At 54.2% G+C, this 25,099-nt stretch overlaps 1 protein-coding gene across 2 annotated transcripts in view; it reads left to right on the forward strand.

The window, feature by feature from the left end:
- Window positions 1-2,302: 2,302 nt before the first annotated feature.
- The window catches only part of NEURL1B (neuralized E3 ubiquitin protein ligase 1B), a 129,280-nt gene continuing 106,483 nt past the window's right edge, over window positions 2,303-25,099 (forward strand). For both annotated transcript variants that reach the window (XM_048080382.2, XM_048080384.2), the window contains exon 1: window positions 2,303-2,360. In XM_048080382.2, coding sequence (XP_047936339.2) covers window positions 2,318-2,360 — 43 coding nt within the window. In that variant the 5' untranslated portion in view covers window positions 2,303-2,317. The remainder of the gene's footprint in view (window positions 2,361-25,099) is intronic.

Here is a 25,099-nt window from a genome sequence, read left to right on the forward strand (position 1 = left end):
TGCTAGCCAGACTGCTTCTTGGCAACAGTAGAAAGTTCAGAGCTTGAATAAACACAGAAGAATGTAAAAAAGCCTTTCTACAGGTCAGGATCGATGCATTTTGGCTTCAAATCTGCTTGGGAAATCTGCACTCTTCATGATACTGTAACTGTGGAAAAAAACATTATGAAAATTTAGCCTGATCAGGTCTTCTTCCAGAGCAAAATACTCAGGAACAGCACAGAATTGTGTGTGGGGTATTTTAGGCAGCATGATGCTAGACAGCCCTTTGTCAGAGCTGCAGTATCACCTTCTGCTCCGCCGCTCTGTGCCAGGACCAGCAGGCAAGGCCGTACCTCCCGGGAGTCCTATCCCTGGGCAGCGTTTCCATCTGTGATGGGAGCAATCAGTGGGTGCAAAGTGGGGACAGGCCGCAAGGCACAGTCTGAGAAGGTTTCTGCTTCTGTCCTCAGAGCAGTGCTGCCAGGCTCCCTTTAGCCTGCCCTGAGTGCCTGCGAGTGTCCGGCTGAGGGACATGGAGTGGCTTGTCTGGGTGCCTCCTCCTCCTGGGGACAGGCCGGCAGCTGCTCCATCGGGGATGGGAGCAGACGGAGATAAAAGGAGGCTATTTTCATCCATCTGGAAATTCTTGCTGGGGCTGCAGGGGCTGAGATCCCGGCTACACTGCAGGAAACGAGATGGTTGAGTAATGGAGCATGTTGAGCATGCCAACCACATGGCTCCAGGGCCCATTTCCCTGGCTTTGGGGTGATCACCTCGCAGTAGGCAACCCTGGGACTCACTGCTTCGGAATACAGGTTCCCATTGCACCTGCTTAGGTAGCTGCAACTTCCCTGTTATTAGAGGGCTGGGAAAGCTTCTCAGGGTGCTACTCACCCTGCTCAGGAATGAAAGCGTGTCTAAGTGCCTTTTGGGAACCAAGAGGGCAAGACGTCTCCTCCCTTTTGCTTTGAGAAAGTCTGAGAACTAAGTGCCCTTTTGTTGCAACTGCTGCTGTTACTCAGGGCTCCAGGTCGCGTCCTGCCGCTAGTCCCGACTTGCCGGGGATGTCACAGGATCTGCTGTGAACACTCAGCAGTTCTGCATCGTGCTGCTGCTGTCGGTGTTGTTCCAAGCGGTATTATTAGAAACCCAAACCACACGAATGACCCCAAACCTGGTGATGAGGCGGCTACAACTGCCATGTGTTAGGATATCACCAACGGCTCCGGAGGCCGCTTTGGAAATTGCTGAAGCACTCGAGATCTTGCTGTGTTGCTCCCACCTAATGGAGAAGATAAAAAGTGCATTAGCAGATAGATAAGGAGCATCCGCATGTCCCAGTCGCTGCCCTGCTCGCACTCAAGCAAGACATCCCTGCCTCAGCGGGGCTCTCATCGCATAACCGTGTTGTCTGATAAGGGGCACTGGGACGCTGCGGGGACTGCGGGGGCTTTGCTGTTCCTCTTCTCCTGGACCCGGCCCTTTCCCTGGCTCGAGGCAGCAGTGTGCTCATCTATCTGCATGCCACGTTCTCGCTGTGTCTTTCTTTTCCAGGGCAGGACATGTCTTTATCTACATCTAAGCAATTCAAAGCTGCTGGCATCCAGTAACCATGCTCTGGTTGCGGCTGTGAAAGAGGAACTCAGCACCGGGATAAATGGTGCCCCCCCTGCTGCCATTTTCCTCCATGCTCTCTGTTATCCCCACGGGTGGCCTGGCTGCCGTGACAGCTCAAGAATCTCACACCTCCTGTTTTGCTCATTCAGTGCCTCCGAAACCCCAATCAGCCCTTTGAAAAACGTAAGAGCAAACGCAGTAACAGGGAACAGAGTGTCTGGGGGGCAGCAGGCCTCATCTCTGCTATAAATCTGTCAGCTCTCTGTCATGAGAGGATGGCACCCTGCCTGAGACGGGGCACAGATCTTGGTCCTGCTAGAAGTTGTCATACGAAACAGAACAACCCCAGTAGTGCACCCCGCGGCGGGCACGGACAGCCCTCACCCCACGCCCTCACCCCACGCCCTCACAGCGCCGGGCGCGAGGCGCAGCCACCGGGCCGCCGTGAGGCACGGCCGGGGCCTCGGGGGCAGGCAGCCGGCCGGCCGCGGTCCCGGGGGCAGGTATCCAGCCGGCCGCCCCCCAGGCCGCCTCCGAGCCGATCCCAGCCGATCCCGGGCGGCCCCAGCTCGGTGCGGCTCCGCCCGCAGGCTGCGGTTGGCGGCGGCGGCCTCGGGGCGGGGCGGGCGGCAGCTTCGAACCGGCGGCGCGGCGCTGCCCGCCCGCCTCACAGCGCCCGGCTGCCTGCGGCCGCCCGCCCGCCTCACGCCGCCCGGCCATGGGGAACGCCGAGTCCGTCCTCCGCGGTGCCGCCGGCCCCGGTAAGTGCGGGACGGCCCCGCCCGCCCCCTCAGGCCGCCTCCGTCCCCGCTGTCACCCCCGTGCTGTCCCCCCCCGTGCCGCCATCCCAAGCCCTTCGCCCCCCCCCCCAACCCCGCTGACAGGTTGAGGCGTAAAGCGAACGAGAGGGTTGGTGCCGGGTTTTGCGGCCGGGTGTCAGCTTTTAATCGTTTTCATGTGGTTTTGTGCTCGGCCTCGATGTCCCCCGGCCGGCTGCCTGGTTGGCTGGATTTGAAGGGAGCTGCTGGCGGAGCTCAGCCAACCCGCGCAAGGTGCCAAGGCCGCGAAATACAAACAGTGCGGGCTGCGAGCGCCAGGGTAACGGGTGAGCTACCCGAGGCTGTCATCGCTGCTGCTGCTACCGTCTCCTAACGACTTTCCGCAAGGCTGGGCTTGTTTCTCCCCAACCTCTCCTTGGCTTCGAGCCCTTGGGATCTGCGTGCCGCTTCCCACGTGCCCGGGACCTGCTACGGGCTTTCGAAATAAAGCGCTGCCCTTCCTCGCGCCCGATTCTCGGTGGCAAGTTCGGAAACGTGATCAAATCTTCGGGTGGCTTGATGTGGTTTAATGACTACTTTCAAAAAGTTTGAAGTATTCACTTTTGTTTTCTCTTCGTTTGGGGGGGGAAAAACAAAGTATCTTGTTGCTGGCAGCGTTCCCTAAACACGATCGAGTCCTGCAGCGCTGCGTGCTCCTGCCTCAGCACCCCGGCAGGACATAGGGGTCCCTCTGGGCTGTGCCAGGAGCCCAAAACCACACCGCCCTCCTCTCTGGTGAGTGGCAAACGCATTTACAGAGGTCCGGGTGGCCTGCGTTAAGGACACTCACACTGATGCCGAGTGCTGCCCAGTGCAGGAGGAAAAGGCACCCAGAGCAACGCGGGCCGTGATGTAGGGGTATTTACTGCAGAATTAGGCACCTCACTTCTGGCAATGGGTGACTGCAGGCTGTGGGCAGAACAAGAGAAAAAAAAGCAGTGACTTTTGATCCTTGTTTCCTAGTCCTATTGCTCACGTGTGTGGGGCACTATTGAGTTCAGGTGTGTATGTACATTGAGGGAGGGCCTCTGCTATTCTGCAGGGTGTTGCTAGCACCAGGGGATTAGGTGCTGATTGTGTCCTAGGGAATGCGTGCCTTGGGTGCAGGTAATGTTCTGCCCTAGCTGGTTCCCGTGTTTCTTGTACTTCTTTCTCCTGGGAGCTGTTAATGCTGTGTTTGTTTTTTGGGGCAGTCAGTCACCATTAGGCTTACATTTTTGCTATGTAATGGAAGATTGTTTCTAATCGATGCGTAACCGTGCTTCCTAATGCCAGTTTTTGGTTTGAAATCCAAACATCGAGTCTTTGATTATAAAGCCAGTTCTGCAAAACAGTACCTGAGATAACATTTTTAAAGTTAATGTACTGTCAGGCAAGTCAGCCCTCAGTAATACATTATGTCAACAGCTACTGCTGCGCTCCCGTTTGCTCAGCAGAGAAGATAGATAAATGTGTTTGGTGGCGGTTCCAGCGGTGGATAGCAGAGTTTGAACAGAGACGGAATTAATTGTCAAGGACTGAGAAAGAAAGAACATAAAAATCTCAGCCTGCTCTCAATCTGAAGTAATTTCTCCATTTGCACAATACAGTCACCGAAAATCTGATGAATCAGTTCTCAAAGCTGGTAGCCCTACTTGTGTCCAGGCTCCAAGATTTCAAGCTGGTTTCTCCACCTTTCCTACTGCTGAAGCTTCAGCTGTGCCGCCTTCATGGGCCCAAGCCCCCTGCCTCCTCCGACACAGCTTCCGTGGGGTAGCTTCCACGCGTCTCTGATACGGCTTCCAGTTTCTGCAGCCTGACCTGTTAGGGGTCGACAGATTTTACCTAATGTGAGCAAATCCAAGCGGTTGGTACCCCTTCTGCTGTGATCCTGTGCTGCTCGTGCCATGCTCGGTGTGCGCTGAAGCGTGCAAAGAGATGCCCCGGCCAAGAGCTTGTGTACGCTCCAGCTGCAGCGGGACTTGGAGCTTGGTGGGCTGGTCAAGCAGTCTTGATTTGCTCTTTCATATGCATTTCCCTTCAAAACTGGAGCTGCCACTAAGGTACGAGGGACCGTTTATAAATACTGCTTTGTGTATCTCTCGTACAGAGCAGTGGGGCAGGGGCTTGGGTAACGAGCTCGGCGGTGCAGGACGAGGCTGTCCCTGCTCCAGGAGAGCCTCGGTGGCAGCAAGGCACCAGGCTGCGATCCCTCGCTAGAGGGCAGCCGGGATTAAAGAAGCCAGCTCTGCTGCTGCGTAGCTGGGCCAGGGAAAAAAAAAAAGAGCTGAATAAATGCCAGGAAAAGGACACTGCAAAGCAGGTTGCTTAAGGGATTGAGCCTGGCCAAAAGAAGAGCAAATACCATGCAGCAGCTGGTCCCCAGGGGAGGAAATCTCTCCTGGTAGTTGGGGAGGGCACATCTGAGAGTGGTTCTTGGTTCTTGTGCATACTTGTGCCTCTGCCTCCGCAGAAGGGGAAAGGCAAAGCTCCTTTCCCTTGGAGAACCAGGACAAGTTGCAGCAGTTGACAGCTTGTGACAGCTTAGCCGTGCTCGTAGTGTGAGCACTTGTTAAATCCAGACGGATGTGTAATTCTTCTGCACCCAGAGCGCGGGTGCCTTTCACGTCACGGTACACTGACACTTGCATGGGACTGTCTCAGATGGACGTGGCTGGGGGCTGATGCCTGACTGAGACATTTAGGTTGGGACCTGTACAGGATGGTCGGACATCACAGTGTCTGGTCTAACTTCTGGAGAACAGTTTACAACAGACAGGCAAGTCTCCAAGGAGTAATTGCCTCTTGATCCAAAGAAGCATTCCTTTCAGGGAGAGTTTCTGGCTCACCATGCCACCTGTCTTTTCTTTTTTCCTATTTTTTTTTTGTGTGTGTCAAATTTTCCTTCAGAGCAACTGACCAACTGCAACGTCCTGCAGGAGCAGCGGGAAGCCTCGCAGTGTGGCAGGAGCTCTGAGTTGTTTGCATCTTGTGCAGCTCGGCAATGTCAAAAGTCACGGGAAGTTTTCTTTGTGTAATACAGGTCCACTTATGTCTGCGTTAAACAATCGTTCCCTGACTGAACTCCGTTAATGGTCTTTGAATGTAAAACTAGATTGCAGTGCTAGAGAGCGGTACAAGTCAGCACAGCATCCACAGGCCTCTGTGCTGAGTTTTTGGCTACTGGTCTGAAAGCTTCAGTTAGCCATCAGTTAGCTGAAGTGCTGGATGTGTTCGTGTATTTATGGGCAGATCACAAAAATGACTGCAAATGTTGGCAGATGTGTACATCCCTCTTGTCTTGCTTGGTATTTCTCCACGTGGTCAGCAGCTTCTCTGTGTCTGAATGCCGCTTCTGTCCTTCCTTCCCTGCCCTTTGCAGAGGAGCCCCGATAGCCCTGCATCTCCGTGCTGCTTGCTCCAGCCCACGGTGCTGTCCTGCCCGCTGTAATACTTGTCAGCACGTGTGTTCTGCCAGCGGCCCGGTGCTGCAGAAGCAAGAAGGTTGCTCATTGACAGGCTTCCTTCCCCTGCTCTGAAGCCAGGCGGATCGGCCTGAAGGACGGAACAAAGCGTTTAGGTGGCACCAGACCCCAGGAAAGCTCCCTGCTGGGGTCTGCTCTGCCCCCGGCTTCTGCCCCACGGGGCTCAGCGCTTGGCCTGCGCGCCTTATGCGGGTGGTGAGGAGGAGGGAGGCTGCCTGAATTCTGCGGGTTTGAGCGTAGTGTTTGGCTGGTACCTTGCATTCACAGCTGGGAACTTGATCGCACAGGTTTTGTCCTCGCTGCTGTGCTTCTTACTCCGAGTCGTTGTACCCAGCTGCCAAAATATTCCGTCCCACAGTTAATTCTCGTATGAGCTGCTTTCTCATGTGTTGCCTGCCGCGCGTGGATTAACAACAGTTCCATTTCTCAGCTAACCTGCACACGTTGGGCTGCAGGTGGGCGCACTTAGCTGCGGGGAAAATAGATCATTCTCTTCATGTTAAGCATGGTTTACTCGAAGACACTTTGGTTTTGCACTGTATATTCTATTTTCTTACTAACAAACTGCTGCAGAGCTACATTTTAGCACTCGTACTGTTGACTGTGCCAAGCACGGCTCACTTAGCATCCTGGGATCTTACTGTACACGATAGCCTTAGGTGTGTTTTTCCTGACAAATGAACGATGGTTACGTAGATTTATCACAGAGGTAATGGGGGAGAGTGCATGTTGTGTTTCCTCATAGTGGACTGACTGATGTGCTTGCTGTTTCTTCATGGCTCTGAAATGCAGGGTAGGGGGGTTGCTCACCAGGTGGCTTCTTTTTGGTTGTTTTTTCCCCTCTCTTCTTCTTGAGCGCTGTAGGATGACCCCTTCTCTTCCCAGCACGATTCTCACTGCAAATCCTCTGCTGCATGCTGCATCTTTGGGCTGGACGCCTGCACAGTTCTCCCTCCACAAGTACCTCTGACTTCTGCAGCTGCTTTTTCAGGAAAGTGAAAAAAGGAAAGAAACCTAAACTCTATTTGCTTTACAAAACACGGGCAAATGTGTTAGGACCCAAACAAAATGACTAATTAAAGCCTTGAGGAGGGATGGGAATGCTGCTGGTGTCGCGTTCCCATTAGGTCACCCTGGTACACCCCTATCTGGGTCTCTTCACTCAGGACAAGTGCCTTATCTTCTCTGCAGGCTGCTACAGATACCTAAAAAGGAGCATCCGTGTGCCCTGACTAGAGAGGACTCCAGTTCTCAGAGAATTTGGCACTCAAATAGCGCAGTTATAAACGCCTGCTCTTGCCTTGAACTGGAACATAAATGTTTATTGCTTCTGTTACTCTCCTGACGGTTTTCCCATTGATTTAGTGCTCAGAAAACTTTTCATTCCTGACTTCAGCTGGGTGTACCAGCCTGAAAGTCCATTCAAGTTGCAGACTTTTCCCCATCGAGGACAGTAACTTTGGTTTTGCAGTCCTGCCCTCAGTTTATGGAGGCGAAGCTTCTCCCCCTGCACCACCACCTCTGCGCATCTCGTCCCTTCCTGGCAGAGATCGCTGCTGGCTCCGGGGGTGCAGGCACACGTCCTGTAACGGGGGGTGAGGGAGCAATGAGAAACTTTAAGACCTAAAATGATGCTAAAATTCACCCAGCCCTCCATTGTCTCTATTTCAGGGTTCCCGATAAAGCTAAGGCTTGATTCTAAATAACATGCAATATTTCAGCAAGGAAAGGCAAGACAAAGAGCATTTAAATACTCGGCTATTTAAAGCTGCCGTCTTTCCAGGGCTTGGCTCTCAGGCTCTGCTTCTTTTGTGTCATTGTGTCTGTGGAAAACACGTACAAGAGGCTAATGAAATACAATGTGCACTTCACGGTACAAATTTAGAACACATGCAAAGGTCAGGTGTGGTCTGCGCTTGGGGTCGGGAGATGGAGGCTTTGGGCTGATGCGAAGTTAACTAATGCAAAAATAAATCCTGGAAATGGACAATAGAAAAGCACTTAGACACGCTATGTATGATATACTGCAGTCTGTACAATTCAAACCTGCACAGCCCATTTCTGGGGGCTCGTTTTTGGGGTCTGGAAGTTGAGGCATTGCCTTCTACTCCCGGCTCTGCTGTCTTGCTCTTTGAATCTCGGATGAGTCTCCTCCACTAGGGGTATCCTTCGGTGCCCTTGGTGGTACAGGGAGGCTGTGAGTACCTACGTAAAACATTTTGGTATCTATAAATCAGAACACAAAGCGTCACAACATGTGCCCTGCTTGAAAGCAGCTACAAAACTGTCCCAGAGGCTGCTAGCCTGGAACATCTTTGTTCTGGCAATAGGATGAACACAGCAAAAGGACCTGCTGAAGGCTGTGCTGCAGGGACCTGGTTGTCTGAGGACAGGGCATGGGAGGGAGGCTGAAATTCCCCAGGAAGAAAGGATAACACAAGGGGCGTGCTAAAATCGCAGTTAGCGGGGTTGTGCTGCGCTGGTGGGAGAGGGGAGAACCTGAGTATGGGACCTGCACGAGATGCGAGGTGGAGGGACAGCCTGAAAACTGGGCAGGATTTTGGGATCCTGAAGGAGCCCATAGAAAAGCTGAGGAGATGGGGCAATGCTTTTTGTAAAGTGCGTGTGTGTATTTAAAAAGTTATAACAGACTCTTGATGCTGAGAAAAACAGCTCTTAGGTGTCGTTCAAGGTTAAACCCTAGGCTGGGATAGCCAAGAAGGCAGAGCAGGCACTGAGGGTTGGCCGAGTTACTGGGGAGAGGTCCGTGGTGCTGGTGTGCCCCCAGTAAGGAGGGATGCTGGGCAAAGGAACGGGAATGAAGTCTCGGCACCGTCTGGCTCTGCGGGTGCGGGACCTGAGCCCCACTTTGGTTCGGCAGTGACAGGGAGGGCGCCCTGTCCCCTGCCCACCCTGGCTCTATGCTAAGAGATTCTGGGATCCCAAACCCTCATGCAGACATCAGTGCTGCATTCGTTTCTTCACAAGACCTTACAAAATAAAAAAATCGCAGTTATGGGTTTGTCCTGCTGTTGGGGTTATCTGAAGGGGAAATTAAGGCACGAGACGCCACAACCTGTCTGTAGCAGGTCACAATACCCGTTTGTGGAAGGAGAGCTATTCCTTTTCTCCTGCTTGCAGCAATCCCCCAAAGCCTGAGGGAATTCAGGAGTCCTGGCCGGGATCCCCGCTGCCGTCCCCGAGCTGTGCCGCCTTCCTGCTGCTGAGGGGCACAAAACATTGTGTGCGTTTAAGCTCTGTCTGTGCCTCCTTTCTTCGGCATTGTGATGGATTTTTGGCCCTGTTCAAGCAATCTGCGAGGATTTATCTATTTTTCACGTGTCAAAGGCGTAATTTATTTTTTTATTTTTTAGAAAATCTTCATGCTGAATTAATTTGTTCTCTGTCAAACCTGTTTTGCTTTCTGCCTGAGCCTTGCGGGTGGGAGCACCCAGCTCCCGGGGATGCGCGCACGGCTCTCCTCCTGCGTGTGGCACTCGCGTGCCGATAAACTCCAGCCTCAGCCTGCGAAGCCCTCCGGAGGGTCACCTCCACCCCACCGGGAGGATTTGGGATCCCAGCTCGGGGTCCCCGCTGTGGAAAGAGGTTTGGACCAGCGGGACTCCCCCTGCGAGCCACGTGTGGCCGTGGTGGGGATGGGGAGGAAACGCGCAGCCACGACGCCTTCACCTGGGGCAGGACGCTCTGTGGGGCAGGACACTCTGTGGGGCAGGACACTCCACGGGGCCAAGAGGTGCCGGGGCTGCCTGGTTTGTGTCTCAGTAAATGAAGGTTTGTGCCGTGAGCTGGACAAGCAGGTTGGTTGGAGCCCCGGCGCTGCTCTGCTTTGTGTTTTAATCCCTACTTGTAATTTGCTGACTGCTAACGGGGCCGAGACAAACAACCCTCTTACGTACAATAACCTGAGTGCTTCCTGCCTGGGGTGCTGCCTGCTCCCTGTCCCCTGGGGAGGCCTCGGGGGTTTTTGCAGCCGCCGCCAGCCTTGTGGGGGCACCGGGGTGCGGGAAGGGGCTGGGGAGCACCAGGAGCTCCCCGTTTCCTCCCTCCTTTCATGCAAGCTGTGCTGTGACAAATGCTTTTGGGGGCTCTCCCCCCTCCCTGGGCATGTGTTTTTGCAGGTCCTCGGTGCTGCTTGCCGGGCCCACCCTCCTGCGCGCCCCAAAGCAGCGGGCACGTCCCGCCTGGGCCGGGAGCTGGGGGCGGCCGGGCGTTGCAGGAGGATGGGAAGGAGATGCAGGATAAGAGAAACAAGCAGCAGTTGTTGTGCTACATTGCCGCGTTCTATTTCTGTAGCTAACCTTTCGCTTCTCCAAGCAATAATAATAATAAAAAAAAACAACCTTCAGAAAATATTACAGCGTGTTTCTTTGTGTGCTGTATTTGAGCTGCGCCTCGTAAACCAGGGGCTTTTTGTGTAAACCCAGCCCCGGCAGAGGGTTTTATCTGCATCTCTGCATCCGTTCAGCATCCCCGCTCCCCAGCAGCGTGTGTGCGCACTAAGGGGGGCACGGGGCCGGTCCCGATGGGGCTGGGGCTGCCCCTACCCGACCCCCGCCGCCCCCCTGGTCCCAGCCCCACCGAGGGACCCGGGGTGCTTGGTGTTGGATGCCTGGGGCCCGCTGGTCATCGCGCAGGGCCATGGGAAAGCCGGATCGACTGCCCAGAGCCCCAGGCTGAGGATATGACAGCCAGGGTGGGACGCTGAGAAAGCCCCTCAGGCCGAGCCTTTGGGGAAATGCTTTCTCAGGCCCAGAACTATGCAGCCGGAGATGGTTATCTGCGGCTGCCTTCTGCGCCTTGGCGCTAGCCAGCGCTCTGTCCCACGTCAGAGCTTGGGTGGCAGCACAGCGGTGTCTGGTCCCTGATTGCTGTGTCCCGGTGTCCTCAAAGCCTCCAGCCAAAGCTGACCCGAGTCCAGGATCTGCCGGAGATGGGGGGGAATTTCCCGTCCACCCCGCAGGCTGGGTCTGTGGGCTTCGGGGATTTTTTTTTCCAGATAAAATGAACAAAAGTTCTGTGTCCCGTGACAGCCCTGATAAGCCGGAGGCTCCAGACATGGCACGGTACAGACGCCACATTACAGGCCTTTGTTTACTTTAAAAAAATAACCCACTATCTTGATTATGGAAAAAAAAAAAAGTCACATAGTGCCAGAAGCGTATTTGGTGCCAGTGGAAACCAAAAGTGACGCTTCCCTTCCCCCTCCACCCACATTTTCGTATTGCTGGCTGTTTGCTGGGATGGAGGGGATGGAGCTTTTCCTAGGCACTGCTGCAGGGCCCCTTCCCACGGACCAGAGCCCTCTGCAAAGCATCCCTGTGTCTGCTGCTTCCCGGGATGGTGAAAGGGGCCCCGCTAAAAGCCCAGGTGAACTAACCTGCTCCTCACTGCCACTGGAAGCCTTCGGAGGCTCTCCTAAGGGCAGCACTAACATGCTCTAGAAGCATTTATGAAAATCTCGTTATCAGCATCTTTTACAGCTCCGGATAGTCCTCCTATTTAGATAATTGGGCAGTCTGCTCCCTTTGCGCCTGCCTCGCCGCTGGCTGGCTGCCGGGGCCGATACCACGGTACTGGGCTGCGTCCCCGGGCACCTTTCCTGCCCCGTCCGGGGCTGCCGGCACGGTGGTGGCACTGACCTTCAGCTGCTCCAAAGCTTTCCCAGCAAAGACGCAGCCAGTGCAGAGCGTGGCCTGAGCAAACTTCAGTGTTGCTGGGGGCGAGCTGGGTGCCCGGGACCCCTGTGAAGCCCGGAGCCCCTCGGTGCCACCCCGGGCAAGGGGGAAGCCAGCGGGGGTGCGGGCAGCGTGGTCTTTGTGGCCGGGGCTGGACGCGGGCTTTGTGCGGGAGGGAGCCCCGTGGTGGTGGCGCGCTGGGAGATGTGTTTCTCGGGAGGATTATTGCCATGCAGCACAATGCGCTTTTGTGCAATTATACGGTGTCTTTTAACTCATTTCCTCTGACAAGTCTGTCCACGCCCAAACAAAAATAGCCGTGGTGAAAGGCCACAAAGATAAACACACAAAGGTTATCCTTAAATGCATCCTTCCCCCCACCTCCCCGTACAGACACCTGCTCCGTTTGCTGTACAACACCTAGGAAGGCTGAATTAAGATTGCCCCGTATAAACTTTGGCCGTTACTGATTTTCAGATCCTTAATTTCGCAGCCTCAGTCTAAACTTTTAACCAGAGACTTTCTTGGAGAGGAGAGGGGGGAGCTGGGACTCTGCCACCCTCTTGCTCTGCTTTTTTAAGGTGGGGGTTTTCCTTTCATCCCCACCTTTGAGGCCTTGTATCGCTCCCAGCACTGGTCTCCACGGCCGTAATTGGGCCTGTGAGCCTTATTCCATCACTAACTTGGTTTATGTCAGCCTGATTCGTTTCCAGGTCGCGCTCTCACATATTTTTGGGCAGGGGTCATCCCCGAGCTGCCCGTGCCCCTTCCTGGCTGGGTGTGGACCCTGTTGGGGGGTGAACAAATTGATTTCTTTTCCAGTTCTGTCAGCTTGGCAGTGCCACGTTTTGTTCCTCTGAAGTTTTCACAGCTTCCCTCTGGCAATAGTTTGGGGAAGGGAAAGGGGATTTTAACCCCTCTTTACTCAGCCTGCTTTCTGTGTTGATAAACCTGTGAATTGGCATGGGGATCTGGTGTGTTGAGGCGAGAAAACTGCTCTAAAGAACCTGCCTGTTCGCTTCTTCCCCTTACCCACTCCTTAAGCGATTTCCTTCCTTGCCATTTCCCACGACTGCTCGGTTTCTTTAGCAGCCTCTTGCGAAGGCTCTCATCAAAGACTGTCTGAAAATCCAAACACGCCGCCAGCCGGCTGCCCCGCACTGCCTGCTTCGCTCACCCGTCCCCTTTCCTCGCTGAGAGTTGTTCTGGCCATAGCTGGTCTCTACTGCCAGCCCCAGACGGGAAAGCGCTCTGGTTTTAATTAGCACCTTAATTAGTTTATCGGGTAGCAGCACCACGCTGACTGACTTGTCGTTCCTGGATGCCCTTTTCGGGAGCGCTGTTGTTGTCGCTCTCCTGCGGTGCTTCGGTCTTCTGGTTTTCATGACGTGCATCTTCTGCTAGCTCAGGGATATGTTCCTCCGAAATTCAGTGCGAGCTGAGCCCGGTGGCGTCTCTCCTCATCCAAACACCGAATTGCTTCAGCTTCTCTTCTTCTTGTGCCTACTTCCAGATAGCGCCTGATCATTAATCCCAGAACTGCACCGTGGTAGGAAAGGTGGAGCACAGGGACAGGAAAGCTTGACTGACATAAATAATTTAGTTTCTCTGTGCCCTCCTTTTCTTCCTGAACTGCTGGAGATGGAGGTGACCCACAGAGCCATACGAAATTCTGCAGATAATCTCCTGGTTTGACTTTTTCAGCTATCTGGCAGCTGTAATTTATGGTCACACTCTGCTGGCTGCAGTAAGATTGTTTTTTCTATATTTTCGTATCATTTTCTGCTAGAGTGCAAGCAGGAAAAATAGACATTTTTGTCTATTTACTTTTTTGTGCGATCCAAGCTCTGAATAGTGGATTTCCCCCCACCTCTTTCCCTATTGATTTTTGTCTCCTCTATATTTTCTTTATTTTTCTTATGCTTGTGACAGACTCCCTCTGCTACCTCTATATTCTGGCTTTTTGCTGGAAAATTGCATTTCAGTTGCTGCCATCGATTCCCTCTCGGTTAGCCAGGCTTTATGTTCTGTCTGGTGGCAGAGCATCGCCTGGGGTTCTGTTTCAGAGCCGCTGTCGCTGTTGGGACCGTGGGATGGGAACAGAGCTGAACAGAGGTAGCGGTTCTGTCCTTCCCATGCCTTACCCACGGCTTTGGGGACTCTGCACCTTGGTCACCACAAATAATTTGGCCACAAGAGGGGACTGAGCAGCGTGGCTCAGGGCTGAGGTGGCTCTCCGTCGGCGTGTGCAACCTCTGTGGCCGCAGCAGGGAGCCTGCTGCCCGGGTTGTGCTGGGGGCCTTGGGGGCACCGGCCCCTTCATTGCCTCTGGTACTGGAACTGCTGCAGGGGCCGTGTCTGCCCGGCATTGTACCAATTTCTTCTCGTAAAGGCATGAAGATCCTGAAGGATGTCCCTTCCTGACGCAGGGCAGAGGCTCTCCCAGGTGGCTTTCCACCCATGGGGCTGCAAGCGAGGGTTAGACCCCAGAAGTGTCTCCATCAGAGGAAGTATATGGAGGTGAGGGAGCTCCAGCGAGCCCCTCTTCTGCTGGCCCCCTGTAATGTGCTCACTGTATCACCTCCCCAGTCTCTTTACACCACGGGAGCTTGTGCCAGAAAACCCCTCCCGTCGTACTCAGGCCCATGTTGCTCCCTCAGGGAGGCTCACCCGCCTCTTCCTGACCTGTTGGGGGGCAAAAATCAGAGTCCATATGACCAAGCCCTCCTCGCCAGCCAGTGGAAGGAAGGTCCCCATGAATTATTCCCAGGACGCAAGCTAGCACGGCCCCTTAGCAAGGGTCTCTGAGCTGAACCAGCCGGGCAGATGTGGTGTGTCAGCAGGGCGTTAATGCATTGCTGGCAGAGGTCAGCGTTATCTCGGGGATTTACAGCCTGTGGGAATCAAACTGCTGCTTGTGCTCTGAACCTTGGGGGGAAAAAGCTCCCCTGGCTTTTCACTTGCAATCCTGCTGGCGATCCAGGACGTTCGCAGCTGATGGGGAATGTCTTGGCTGCCGACCCTGGAGTAGGGTGGGGGATCCAAGCAGAGCTTTCTTAGTTCATCTTTACTTCAGTGACTCACTCGACACTTGACTTTAGTCTTTAATTGTGACGTTTTAACCTGAAACTTTGCAGATGGAGAACTGATACTAGCGGAGCAAGGTCACTTTGCTCAGCTGGTGTGAACAGATCTAACCCGGGGTCTGATGTTCCTTAGTCCTTGGCAGGTTTCTGCCCCAGCCCTTCCCCAGCATCGGGCCTGATCCAGTTCCCAGTGAGAGCGATGGAAATACCAAGTCCCGGTGTGCTCCTTCAGACCTAGGTGCAGAGTACGCCCTTTGATGGTGATGGTGGCCTTCATCAAGGCTGTCTGCACTTCCTCATCCCTGAGTCCTCCAGCTATTTGTGGGGATGCTGTCGGCACTGCCAGGGTTTTCTAAAGCCTCTTGGAGATCTGCTGAGAAATGATGTACGCAGGTGTGTTTGTGGTGTGTTGGCTGGGGGGACTGTGAGAGCTCAGCCTGGCCTCTGGCTCAATGCAAGCCACAGTTTCATGCAGCTCTTCCTATCGCGCTTCTGCGTAATGGAGTGATTCTTCTTGACCTCAAGTTTTGGTAAAGAGAGAAGTACCTGTGGGGTGAAAGGGATGCCACAGTCGTTTTCCAAGGTCCCGAGCTGTCTGAAAAATAGGGTGGGCAAAAAGGTGCCATTGCGAAATTAACACCGGGCATTTTTGGCGTTGAAATAGCGTTAAAAACTATCTCTATGGGAGTGGCGTTCTCACTGCCGTCACCAAATCCACGGAGTGCAGGACAGGGCCCAGCATCTGATTCAATTCCTGATGAATCATTATTTCCACTACTTGTTTTTCATAATTGCTTTCGCTAATCCTCAGCTGCATTTGCATTTGCTCGGTGCTTATGATCCTCTCTGCCTTCATCCATGGGTACAAGTCATGGAGCATCAACATCCTGCTCGTGTCCCTCGTGTCCCTTGCGGTGCTCGGTGGAGCTGTAAACGCAGGAGAGGAAGGTCTTTGTCTGGTGTAAATGATCAAAGCCGCGCTGATATGAGTGAGGCTACAGCAATTTACACCAGCTGCGGAAATGCCCGCAGGATATTTCATTCCTGCTGGCTGGAACAGCAGAAAGCTGGTAGGGAAAATGGACTCAATCCAAACATACCTGACTTGAGGAAGAGACAGCTGAGCGATTCTCTGCTCCTTTGTCTTGGTCTGTTTGGGGCTAGCAAGAAATCTTTTTGTCTTCTGTGCTTGTTCCTGCATAGAGGCAGGTGTGTTGCACGCTCTGTGCATCCACTTGGACACGGAGCATCCCGTTAAACTGTTGTGCCAGGAAAGATGCTTTCTGGCAGCAAACAGGGGCGTACTTCTGGTGAAAAGGACTGTTGGATTAAATAAGGTTTAGGTGCCTAAGATGAAAATTTTCCTTGCGTATAACCAGAAACAGAGTTCGGATCTGTAATTTTTGCATTTTCCGGCACTAATCCCAGTCAGGATCCTTGCAGGGGAAGGGATGGGAAGATGTGGGGTTTGTCTGGATCCTGCTGCATTAACCCAGTGGCGCTGTGTCAGAACAGAAAATGCTGCAGGAAAAAAAAGAAGAAAAAAGCACCCAAGTCAAAGCTTGTAATAATGAAAGGAAATGATCCTTTCTGAACTTAAGCTGAATTTGCTGAACGTCCGTACCCCAATGTGTGTCACATATAATTGACCCCATTTTGAAGGGGTTAAGTAACTTTATTTCAGTCATCTCTCCACAGAACAGGAGGAGAATGGGGGCCAGGAAAAAATATTGAATGGAAAAGGACAAGGTTTTTTGTTTGGTTTTCGTTTAAGGAAGAAGCGGCTCCTTCCCAGCTTCTCGGAAGGAATTGCAAACAATGGAGGTGAACGTAAAACCCAAGATGCAAAACCATCTCCTGCAATTAACTCCCCTGCGGGGGCTGCTGGGCTCCCGCAGCCATCCGGCCCTGTGACCCTCTGCCAGCTCGCACCGGGCTCATCGTTTCCCCTCCGTGCTCTGCCGCTGCAGGCTCGTGTCCCCCCCGCTTCCATCGAGGAGCAACGTTGCCAGTGGGCAAACACTAATCCATCCTGACAGCTCTGCCCATCTTCCTGCTTTGGTCTGGCATCCAGCAAACAGCTTGATTAAGGTCCCCGGGGCTCTATTAGTGCAGCTTGTTGCCTGCAAATTAATCAACAGGTTGCATTGTTTAACTCTTTGCTGGAGCTGCTCGGGAAGTGTTCTGCTCTGCTGTGGGCTTTGAATCGAGCCTTTTGATCCGGCTCCTTGATACAGTGCCGCAGGAATAGCCCCAGGTGGGGTCCCGGCCTCGATCTCTTGGGCAGGAGGGGAGGGGATCCCGTGGGCTCTGCAGGCTCTAACCAGGCTTCCAAGCTCTAATAGGAAATTTTGAAATTTACTTTATTTTGTCAGCTCTTTACCCGTCTTCTGTAAAATATCCGTTATGCGTGCAAAGGGCAGCCAGGTGAAACCTGCGCTTTGCTTAATTACCTGTAAGAAGTCAGACGTCCTCTGGGCCCTCCGAAGTGGAAGCGCAGAGGGGACTGGGACCTCCCGACTGCTCTGAGGTTTGCTCTGCCAAAGTTGCATTTGTGTTGAATTTTGTAGTGTTACTTTTCACGCTTTGGGCTTGTGCTTTAACAGTTTGGTCTGTGCTGCGTATACCAGGGTTAAAGAGAAAGGGGAAGAAAAAACCACCACAACCACCAAAAAAAATAAATCTCCCAAACCAACAAACCACCAAAACCGTGTAGGCACTGTGCTTTACACCCGAGCTTTGGTAATAAGCAGAAATTCAGGGAGCACTCACTGAGTCTTAAGCCGTCTGTATGGATACCAGAATGGAGACAGCTAATGTTGTATGGGTAGCACGTGTTGAATGTTGTGTTATTTTTTCAAATTTAGTAGGATTTCTAACTTCTGGCATGCAGGTACATGGGAGACCCAGCTCCTCGGCTCTGATTTTCCATTTCTATGGATGTCCTCACACCTCCCAGCTGGTGGTGGCCTGGTCGGTGCATTATATATGTGCACGCTCTGCCTGCACAATTACATTTGATCTGATTCAGACTTCACCCCACGACTGGTAAGAGCAGCGTGAGCCCTGTAACTAGCATTGATTACTTGTAGAAACAATTAAGGGTAAAATAAGAACGTGCCCACAAGGCAGTTGTCTCCTCCTCAGCTGAAGGAGAGCAGCCAGCAGAGGGAGAGCTGCTGAGCCCCGCTGCTCGGGGAGCTCCCCAGGGAAGGAAGAAGGATGGCTGTTCTGCCGTGTGCGCCGCTTGGAGGTGAGCAGTGTGCGGCGGGCGATTTGCCAACCTTCTGTCTTCAGCAGCTGGCCAACATCTGCTTTCTGGAGGACGTAAAAATGATCACAACTTGATCATTTTCATGCCTGTCTTAACAGGAGCTTTCAGAGCACCTTAGTCCTTGGTTTGACTTTGCTGTGTCCAGGTGAGAACAGTTTTGTCGCTCTGTGTGTACCAAGGGGACGAGTGACCCAGAGAGCTGAAGCAGAGTGCACTGAGGATCTGATGATGCTCATCCCTCGACCTCTGCTGTGAGCTCCTTCCTGGCCTCTCCGTGAGCCCTGATGCTGGTGCTCTGGTGATGGGAGCTCTTGCCAGCCCTCTGCCTGGGGTCACAGATGGTCTGTGTGCTTCTGTGGTGGGGCTTTTCCTCCTGCTGCCACCTTCTCCAAATGTCACTACCTAGGGACCTTTCTAGATCTTGGGAGAAAAAGCACAGACATGCATTGTATGCCGTTTCAAATGCACTTACCGTTACCACGCTCCGATGAGGAGGTTCTTTGGGTCAGACAGAAGGAAAAGAGGTCTTTCTGAAGGGAGATTTTAAGCGAAATGACTTCTGTTCATGTAGTCTTGAGGGTCTAGGCAGTGTTGGTGGGAATATGGAGAGAACAGGCACGAGCAGAGCTGAGAAAGGTTCCTGTGTGCCCGGGTCTCCCTAGCACAGGTCAGATACCCTCCTTACTGAGGCTGGCCTTGGTACCAGGGGCACAGCAGCTGGTGTCCCCAGCGTCCCGTCAGCGGGAGGCTTTCCCTCTAGGGCAGTGAGATCCAGCTCTGCCCTCGGGACACTCACCTGCAACGAGGACACACGGGCTCGGGCTGCCTGTAGGACGTGGTGCCCGAATTAAGGGAGGAAGCGTCTAGACGGTGCTTGGTAAAACGCTGCTTATGGGCTGCTGCGGGTCTGACCGTGTTGCCCCCAGTGTGGGAAATTTCAGGCCCCTGCAGCCTCCTGCGGGGTCTGATGTGAGCCGCTGGGCAGGGGGCAGCAGGGGGTGCTTGGGGTCTGGTGAGCTGCTGCCATCGTGGTGCTGGCACAAAATCCCCCCGCCTGCTTTGCTGCGTGGAGTTCCTGTGACTCTGGGACCTGGGCAGCGCTCTGCTCCCACTGTGCCCGTTCTGCAGTGAAACCTTGGGTGGTTTGTCTGGGGAAAAATATCTTCTGGGTGTTTGAGGTCAGCACAAATGTGCAAACGATTGTGATCCAGCGACTCTGGCTTGGTACGAATGGCACTGTCAGTCTGCTGAGACAGAGCCCCGCGTGAACGGGCGAGGTGGAATAGCACCAGACGTAGCCTCAGATGACTTAACGAGCTGCTGAAGTTTTTAAATGCATGTCATCTTTTTTTTTTTTTTTTAATTTAAATTTCCTCTGACATTTCATAGGCTTCATCACTCAACGTGAAGCCAAAATCCATGCGAGTGTGTGCGGTAGGATTGTTTTTAAATTTTATTTTAAATACAGATGTCTGGAATAACTTTTTTGCACACACTGTAGGAGTGTAAAGGTTTCTAAGCAACATCATTTCATGCTGTTTGCATTAGAGAATGTAAAACAGGGTTCCTTTTTTTAAAAGTCTCTGCAGTGCAGGCATAATTACAGGATCCCATTATGCAGCATTGTGTCTACGGTGAAGCCTGCCTTAATGGAATATTCTGCCTTGTGCTCAAGTCTTACCTGCTTTTTACCGAGACACTTAAGGACTTAATTAGTGTCATTATAGGCTGCCACCCCCTCCCTCAGCCCTGTGCGCGAAGGGATAATGATCTGCCCAAGCCAGTGCGTTGGCTTCCCATGGCTAGCAGCACCGCGCGGAGGGAGTGTTTCATAGCTCGCTGCCGCTACCTCGGAGCGAACATGGAGGAGGAGGAGGGGGGGAAGAAATGAAAGCATTTCCTAGGAGCAATAAATATACGTTGTGTTTACTTGGCTGATCGTAGCCATTGAGCTGGGATGGCGTTTGGCACGGGGAGATGCCTGAGGATTTCCCCTGCGTAATGCCTCGTCACCGGCTGCCCGGTGTTCCCCTACCCTCAGCCCTCGGCTCTCTGAAGGAGCCCTGGGGACGCAGCAGGAGCTGTAGGTGCTGTGTGGCACCGAGGGAAGGGGCTGGAGGGGCTGGGGACGGTGAGCAGGGGGACACCTCGGTGGGGACGGCACCAAGAGGGGCTGGGGGTGCAGAGAGGGTCACGGCGCTGCCCAACGTCTGGGTGCAGAGCTGCCAGCAGCTGCCCGGGGCCGGGCGCAAGGTGCCGGGGGTTGCGTCTCACCCCTAAAGCTTCACCGGTGAGCAACGCTTGCGCCGAGCTGCCCGGCGGAGTTTTATAAACATCTGGGGGCTTTTTTGCAGTTTACGAGATGAAGTGTTGGCTTTCGTACCTGAGAAGGGGCCGGAGGAGTTTTTATGGCTGGTTAGGTAACTGCTCTGGCATGCTGCACCGGGGGCTCTAGCCGATACTAACGAGGTGCACGCGCGCTGCGTGCGGTGCATGCGTCCTCCTCTGCTGCTGCTGCTGCGTGCCGTGCGGGGACGTAGCTGGGAGGTTTTCCTGCAGGTGTTCGGCTCTCTGCCCCCTGCATCCCTCCTGCCCGTCCTGTACTGAGTTCTCTCCTTCCTGCCTAGTGGTCCCCCAGCAAGCTTTCTCTGGAGTTTTACTTGCATCTTGCAGAGGAAAATTTCCCCAAGCCTCTGCCCTTTGCCCGTCCCTGCAATGACAGGGGGCATTATGAGCACAGTTAGGGGACGGGAGCTGCCCTTTTGGGGCCTGGCACTCCTCTGCCTGCAGCGCCGCCTCCAGAGGAGCTCCTCGGAGGCTCCTGGCCCCATATCCTGTGGCACGTAAAAACAAGAAAGGAGGAGCTGTGGAGCTGATGGATTTCCTTTATTTCCTTTGTTTTGGGGTCCTGAACGTTGCCTGTTTGCTCCCTCACCTCAGTAAATGGTGTCTGGTCTGGGTTGAAGCAAAGAAGCTGCCCATGCTGCAGACCAGAGAAGATGCCCTTGGGTGTCATCACCCTCTCTTCTGCTTTGCGCACCCAGGATGATTCTCCTGCGTTGCACACTCTTAGCAAGGACTGCTGCAGTAGGGGATGCATGGTGTTTATCTTGGGAGCCATTTGGCTCCTTCTCTGGCTCTCCCAGCCCGTGTCCTCCAGGAGCTGTGCGTGATCCCTGCTCAGGTAGCTGGGGAAGTGTCCCCAGGCCTCCCACCCCGCAGCACAGAGCGGTGCTCGATGTGACGTGTCCGGCACGGAGAGGTGCAGGCGGTCCTGGGCCCCCAGCACAAAGCCTGTCCAAGCTACGCTGCCCTTTGTGCTCTCTGGTGAGGCGGCCGGGGGTCCTGGGCAGCGTTTGTTCCGTTTTGCTTCACAAACACTGCAGATGGTGCCAGATGAGGTTTTGTAGGACCGTGTCCTCGGCACTATGCTCTGTGTATTTCAGACGAGCCTGGGAGGGGGGTCTGGGCTGGATCCATGTTTGTTCTTGAAGGGATTGATGCAGGCTTCAGAGTCCTCATCCATCCATCTTCCATATGGAGATTAAAAGTTTTGGCTGAACACTGCTAAATGTGCCGTCATCTATCACAGCGGAGGCGGGATTGTGTCAAGGAAAAATAATCCACCATCAGGCTCAAAAGAAGGAGGGGAAAAAAAAAAAAGGAAAGAACTAAGACTTCCAGTGAAATGCATTGCTTTCAAAAACCCGATTCACTCTTTGCCAAGTCATTGTTTGGTTTTAGACTCATTCCACATGAAAGCAACCTTTAAAGGTTACTTTTATCCCTCTTTAATGAGCTATAGGAACGAGCCTAGCTTGCTGCAGGGCAGAGGCCAGGGGACGGGACCGCGCGCGGGGCTGCTGCGCCTCGGTGCGGCTGCGCGGGCTGTACCACCGGCTCCCTGGCTGCCAAGTCCTGCAGCCAGCAGCTTTCAGCAAGAAAAATGAAAGAGGATCACTGATGTATATCTCTCCCCTTGCCGCGCTGGCAATTATATATGCTGCAGCATGTGGGGGAGAGAGGACGCACGCTGCTGTGTCTATTTTTCTGGAGCGTTCTGGTTTATGGGGTTTGCGCTGTGGGGGGCAGGTTTTCCGAACGCATCCCGAGCTGGGTGCTGAGCTCCTGAGAGATGTGTCCCTGCGGGGGCCCTTGGGTGCTGCTGGAAACCCAACCCCGGCAGTGAGTGCAGGGCTGGACCCTGCCCTGCCCCTGGGAGCAAGGTCCCCTTACTGCCTCCCCGGCACCCCGTGTTGCCACCTCATCCTTCTGCCCGGCGCTCGGGATGCCCGAGCATCCTCTCGGCTCCTCTGCAGGGAGGTGGGCACGGGGCACAGCCCGGGCAAAACTGCTCTGCAGGGCTGGGGGCTGCACGCATGCAGCAATGTAGTGGTGTGAGCTGATGGGCTCAATGGAGAGCGACAAAGACAGCAGCAGCATCTCTAACTACGACTCCTCATGGCGTACCTGTGAATTGAACTCCTCCTCTTCCCACCTAACCACCGGTGATTCTTTCGATCCAGGCTCCAAAGCCCCTTAGCGCAGCTGGGAAGCCTCCCAAGCTGCTGCGTAGCCCTTCCAGTCAAAGGGCTGCTGCCTTTTCTCACTCAGCTCCCAACTGCTGTGCTATTAAAATGTTTCTCTCATTTTTCTTGTGACACACATCACGTTGTTTTTAGGGGGCACCTGGCTGATGCCGAAAGGCAGCGGCCCACAGGGACGGCGGGGGGTAGATGAGTGGTAGCACGACAGCAAGCGTGATGCGCGTGGGCTTTGCTGGCACAGGGGAGAGGTGGAGAGCCCCGACTTTCCCACGTGGATCCCCCCAGTACATCACAACCCATGGAAGCAGCGCGTCCTCGCTGCACCAGTGCGGACGCGCCATGCCGGGACGTGCTCGGGTGGGTTTTGGATGCGAGCAGGTAGCTGGGGGTGCTGCTGCTGGTGATACTGGGGTCCTGCTGGGTGTGAGGGGAGGAGAGGAGGTCACCAGCTGCTGAACTTCTACTTTTAGGAGTTTAGGCTCTCACACGTCCCAGCACCAGCTCAAAGGACCCTGGACCTTGGAACAAGAGCTTTGGAACATCAGGAGATCCGCCCCAGTTGCTGGTGTCACTGTCGTCATTACTTGGGTGGGATAGGGAAGAGTAAAATGTGGTGCAAGGCAGCAGAACCTCTCAGCAGAGGGACTTCGAAGTGGCCACAGTGCCCAAGCTGCTGGCCCTGGGGCTGCACAACGGCAGCAGGGAGGTGTTTGCCCTCCCGTAGGTATTTTTCCCTTTCAAATCAGCTCTGCCCTCTTTACAGGGCTCATTTGTATGGGGGGAGCGAGGGCTGCGATGGCTTTGCCGGGCGTGCCGCTGTTGTTTGATGCAGAAGGGAGCTTCCCACCGCAGCAGGAGCTCCGGCACCCGAAATGCTCGGCCCAGGCAGGACGTGGTGGCCGGGACGAGGGGCTGGCGGACACGGAGCCGCGAGCCCGGGGGAAAATCCCTGCTCACCAGAACCGAGGATGCTGCTGCTCGCTGCAGACGTGTCAGCAGGCCCCTGGGGGCAGCGGGCAGTGGAGAGCAACTTTCCTATGGGAAAGTAAGGACTTGTTCCATTTTTAACCCTTGCTAATTGAGTCCAGGGTGAAACGTGACCCCAGGTTACATAGTTGTAATGCCTTCCCCGCGCACTGGGCCCTCAGGAGGGGGAAGAGCAGCAGTTTGCTGCTTTTGGCCCAGCTCCCTGAAGAAGGGGATTTTTTAACAGCTGTAAATAAGGAGGACAGGCAGGAAGTGGACATCTCCTTAACAGCCATCGGAGGATTAAGGATGCATCCTTAATGGACGTGGGGATGCCTGCCATGCTGGGGCAGACAGCCCGGCTGGGCGATCGCTCTCGGCAGGGGTCTCGCTGCCCGTTGCAGGTACAAAGAACTTTCCATGCCCTGCACCCCGCAAATCTTAATGGATGGAGCCAGCCCACGGGCACGGAAACAATGCCAATGTCATGGGTGATGGGAGCCAGCTGGGAGCCTGTCGGTGCCACCGCCGACCATCCCAGTGCCTGGGGAGGGGACCCCTGGGCCGTGGGGTCTCCTCTCCCTGCCCCCTGTTTGCGGGAGGCTTCAGGATCTGGGGTTACGCCAAGGCAGCAGTCACAGGTCGCTCGTCTGAGCCTTGTCATTAAAAATAGGTGGCTGTAGCCTGAAGGTGGCTTGTGGTGTCATTGGTGCCTGCTGTTCTGCTTTGTTATAAAACCTGAAATTGCTGTTGGTTTTAAGTGTTTCTGCCCTGCCACACACCCATTTACTTTTTTCAACCTTACCAGTATTAACGATGCCATGCCAGGTAGGTTTTGCTGGTCTCCTTGGAAGAGCTGCCCATTGGCAACTTCCCTTGCCATGAAAACGTCAGCAGGTCATTCCTCCTAAATGAGGAACACCATGGATGCAGAATGAAGGACTTAGGAGGGAGGAAAAAAGAAAAAAGAAAATAAAAGCAGAGGGTTATCAGGAGTCAGCAGCTGCTTTAGACTCGCTTCTTCAACTATCCTTGTACTAAATTCCCCGTTTGTCTGCAGAGACTTCGAGGAAAAAGGGCAGGGTAGACAAGACAAGATGTTTTACCGTTAAACATTTCCAGACCTCCACGGGCCACCACGAAGGAGCAGCCCAGCTCCTGGTAAGGCTCCAGATGTTGTGTTCGGGAACGGGTGTCCCGCGGGAGCCGGCTGGCTGCGAGCTGTCTGCAAGGTGCCTTCCCCTTCCGTCGGTGGGGGACGCCCCTTATTGGAGCCTCATCCCCCCAGATGGCATGAGATCTGTCTCTGGGGCTAGCCTGCGAACATGGGGTGGGAAGGAGGAAACGGTGAGAAGTCGCTGGAAAACCCGGAGGTCCTCAGCTCTGTGCACTGCTCTCCGGGCCGGACGCAGCTCAGATGGGCGAGGACTGGACAAGAAGCGCGTGGGTTCGGCTGTGCTCCTGCCCTGTGGGCAGCCGAGCAGGCATTTTCCTGGGGGTTTTGTCATCGCTGGACACCCTCACCGAAAGTGTGCCATCGCTGCACGGTGATGCTGCCAGCGTGGGCCACGTCGCAGTGTGCAGAGCTTTCCCAAAAACGGGGAGATGTCCCTTTTGTTCGTAAGGACAAAGGGCTTTCTGGATCTCTT

The sequence above is a fragment of the Anser cygnoides genome, chromosome 14 (genome assembly GCF_040182565.1).
Source record: "Anser cygnoides isolate HZ-2024a breed goose chromosome 14, Taihu_goose_T2T_genome, whole genome shotgun sequence".
Lineage (NCBI taxonomy): Eukaryota > Metazoa > Chordata > Aves > Anseriformes > Anatidae > Anser > Anser cygnoides.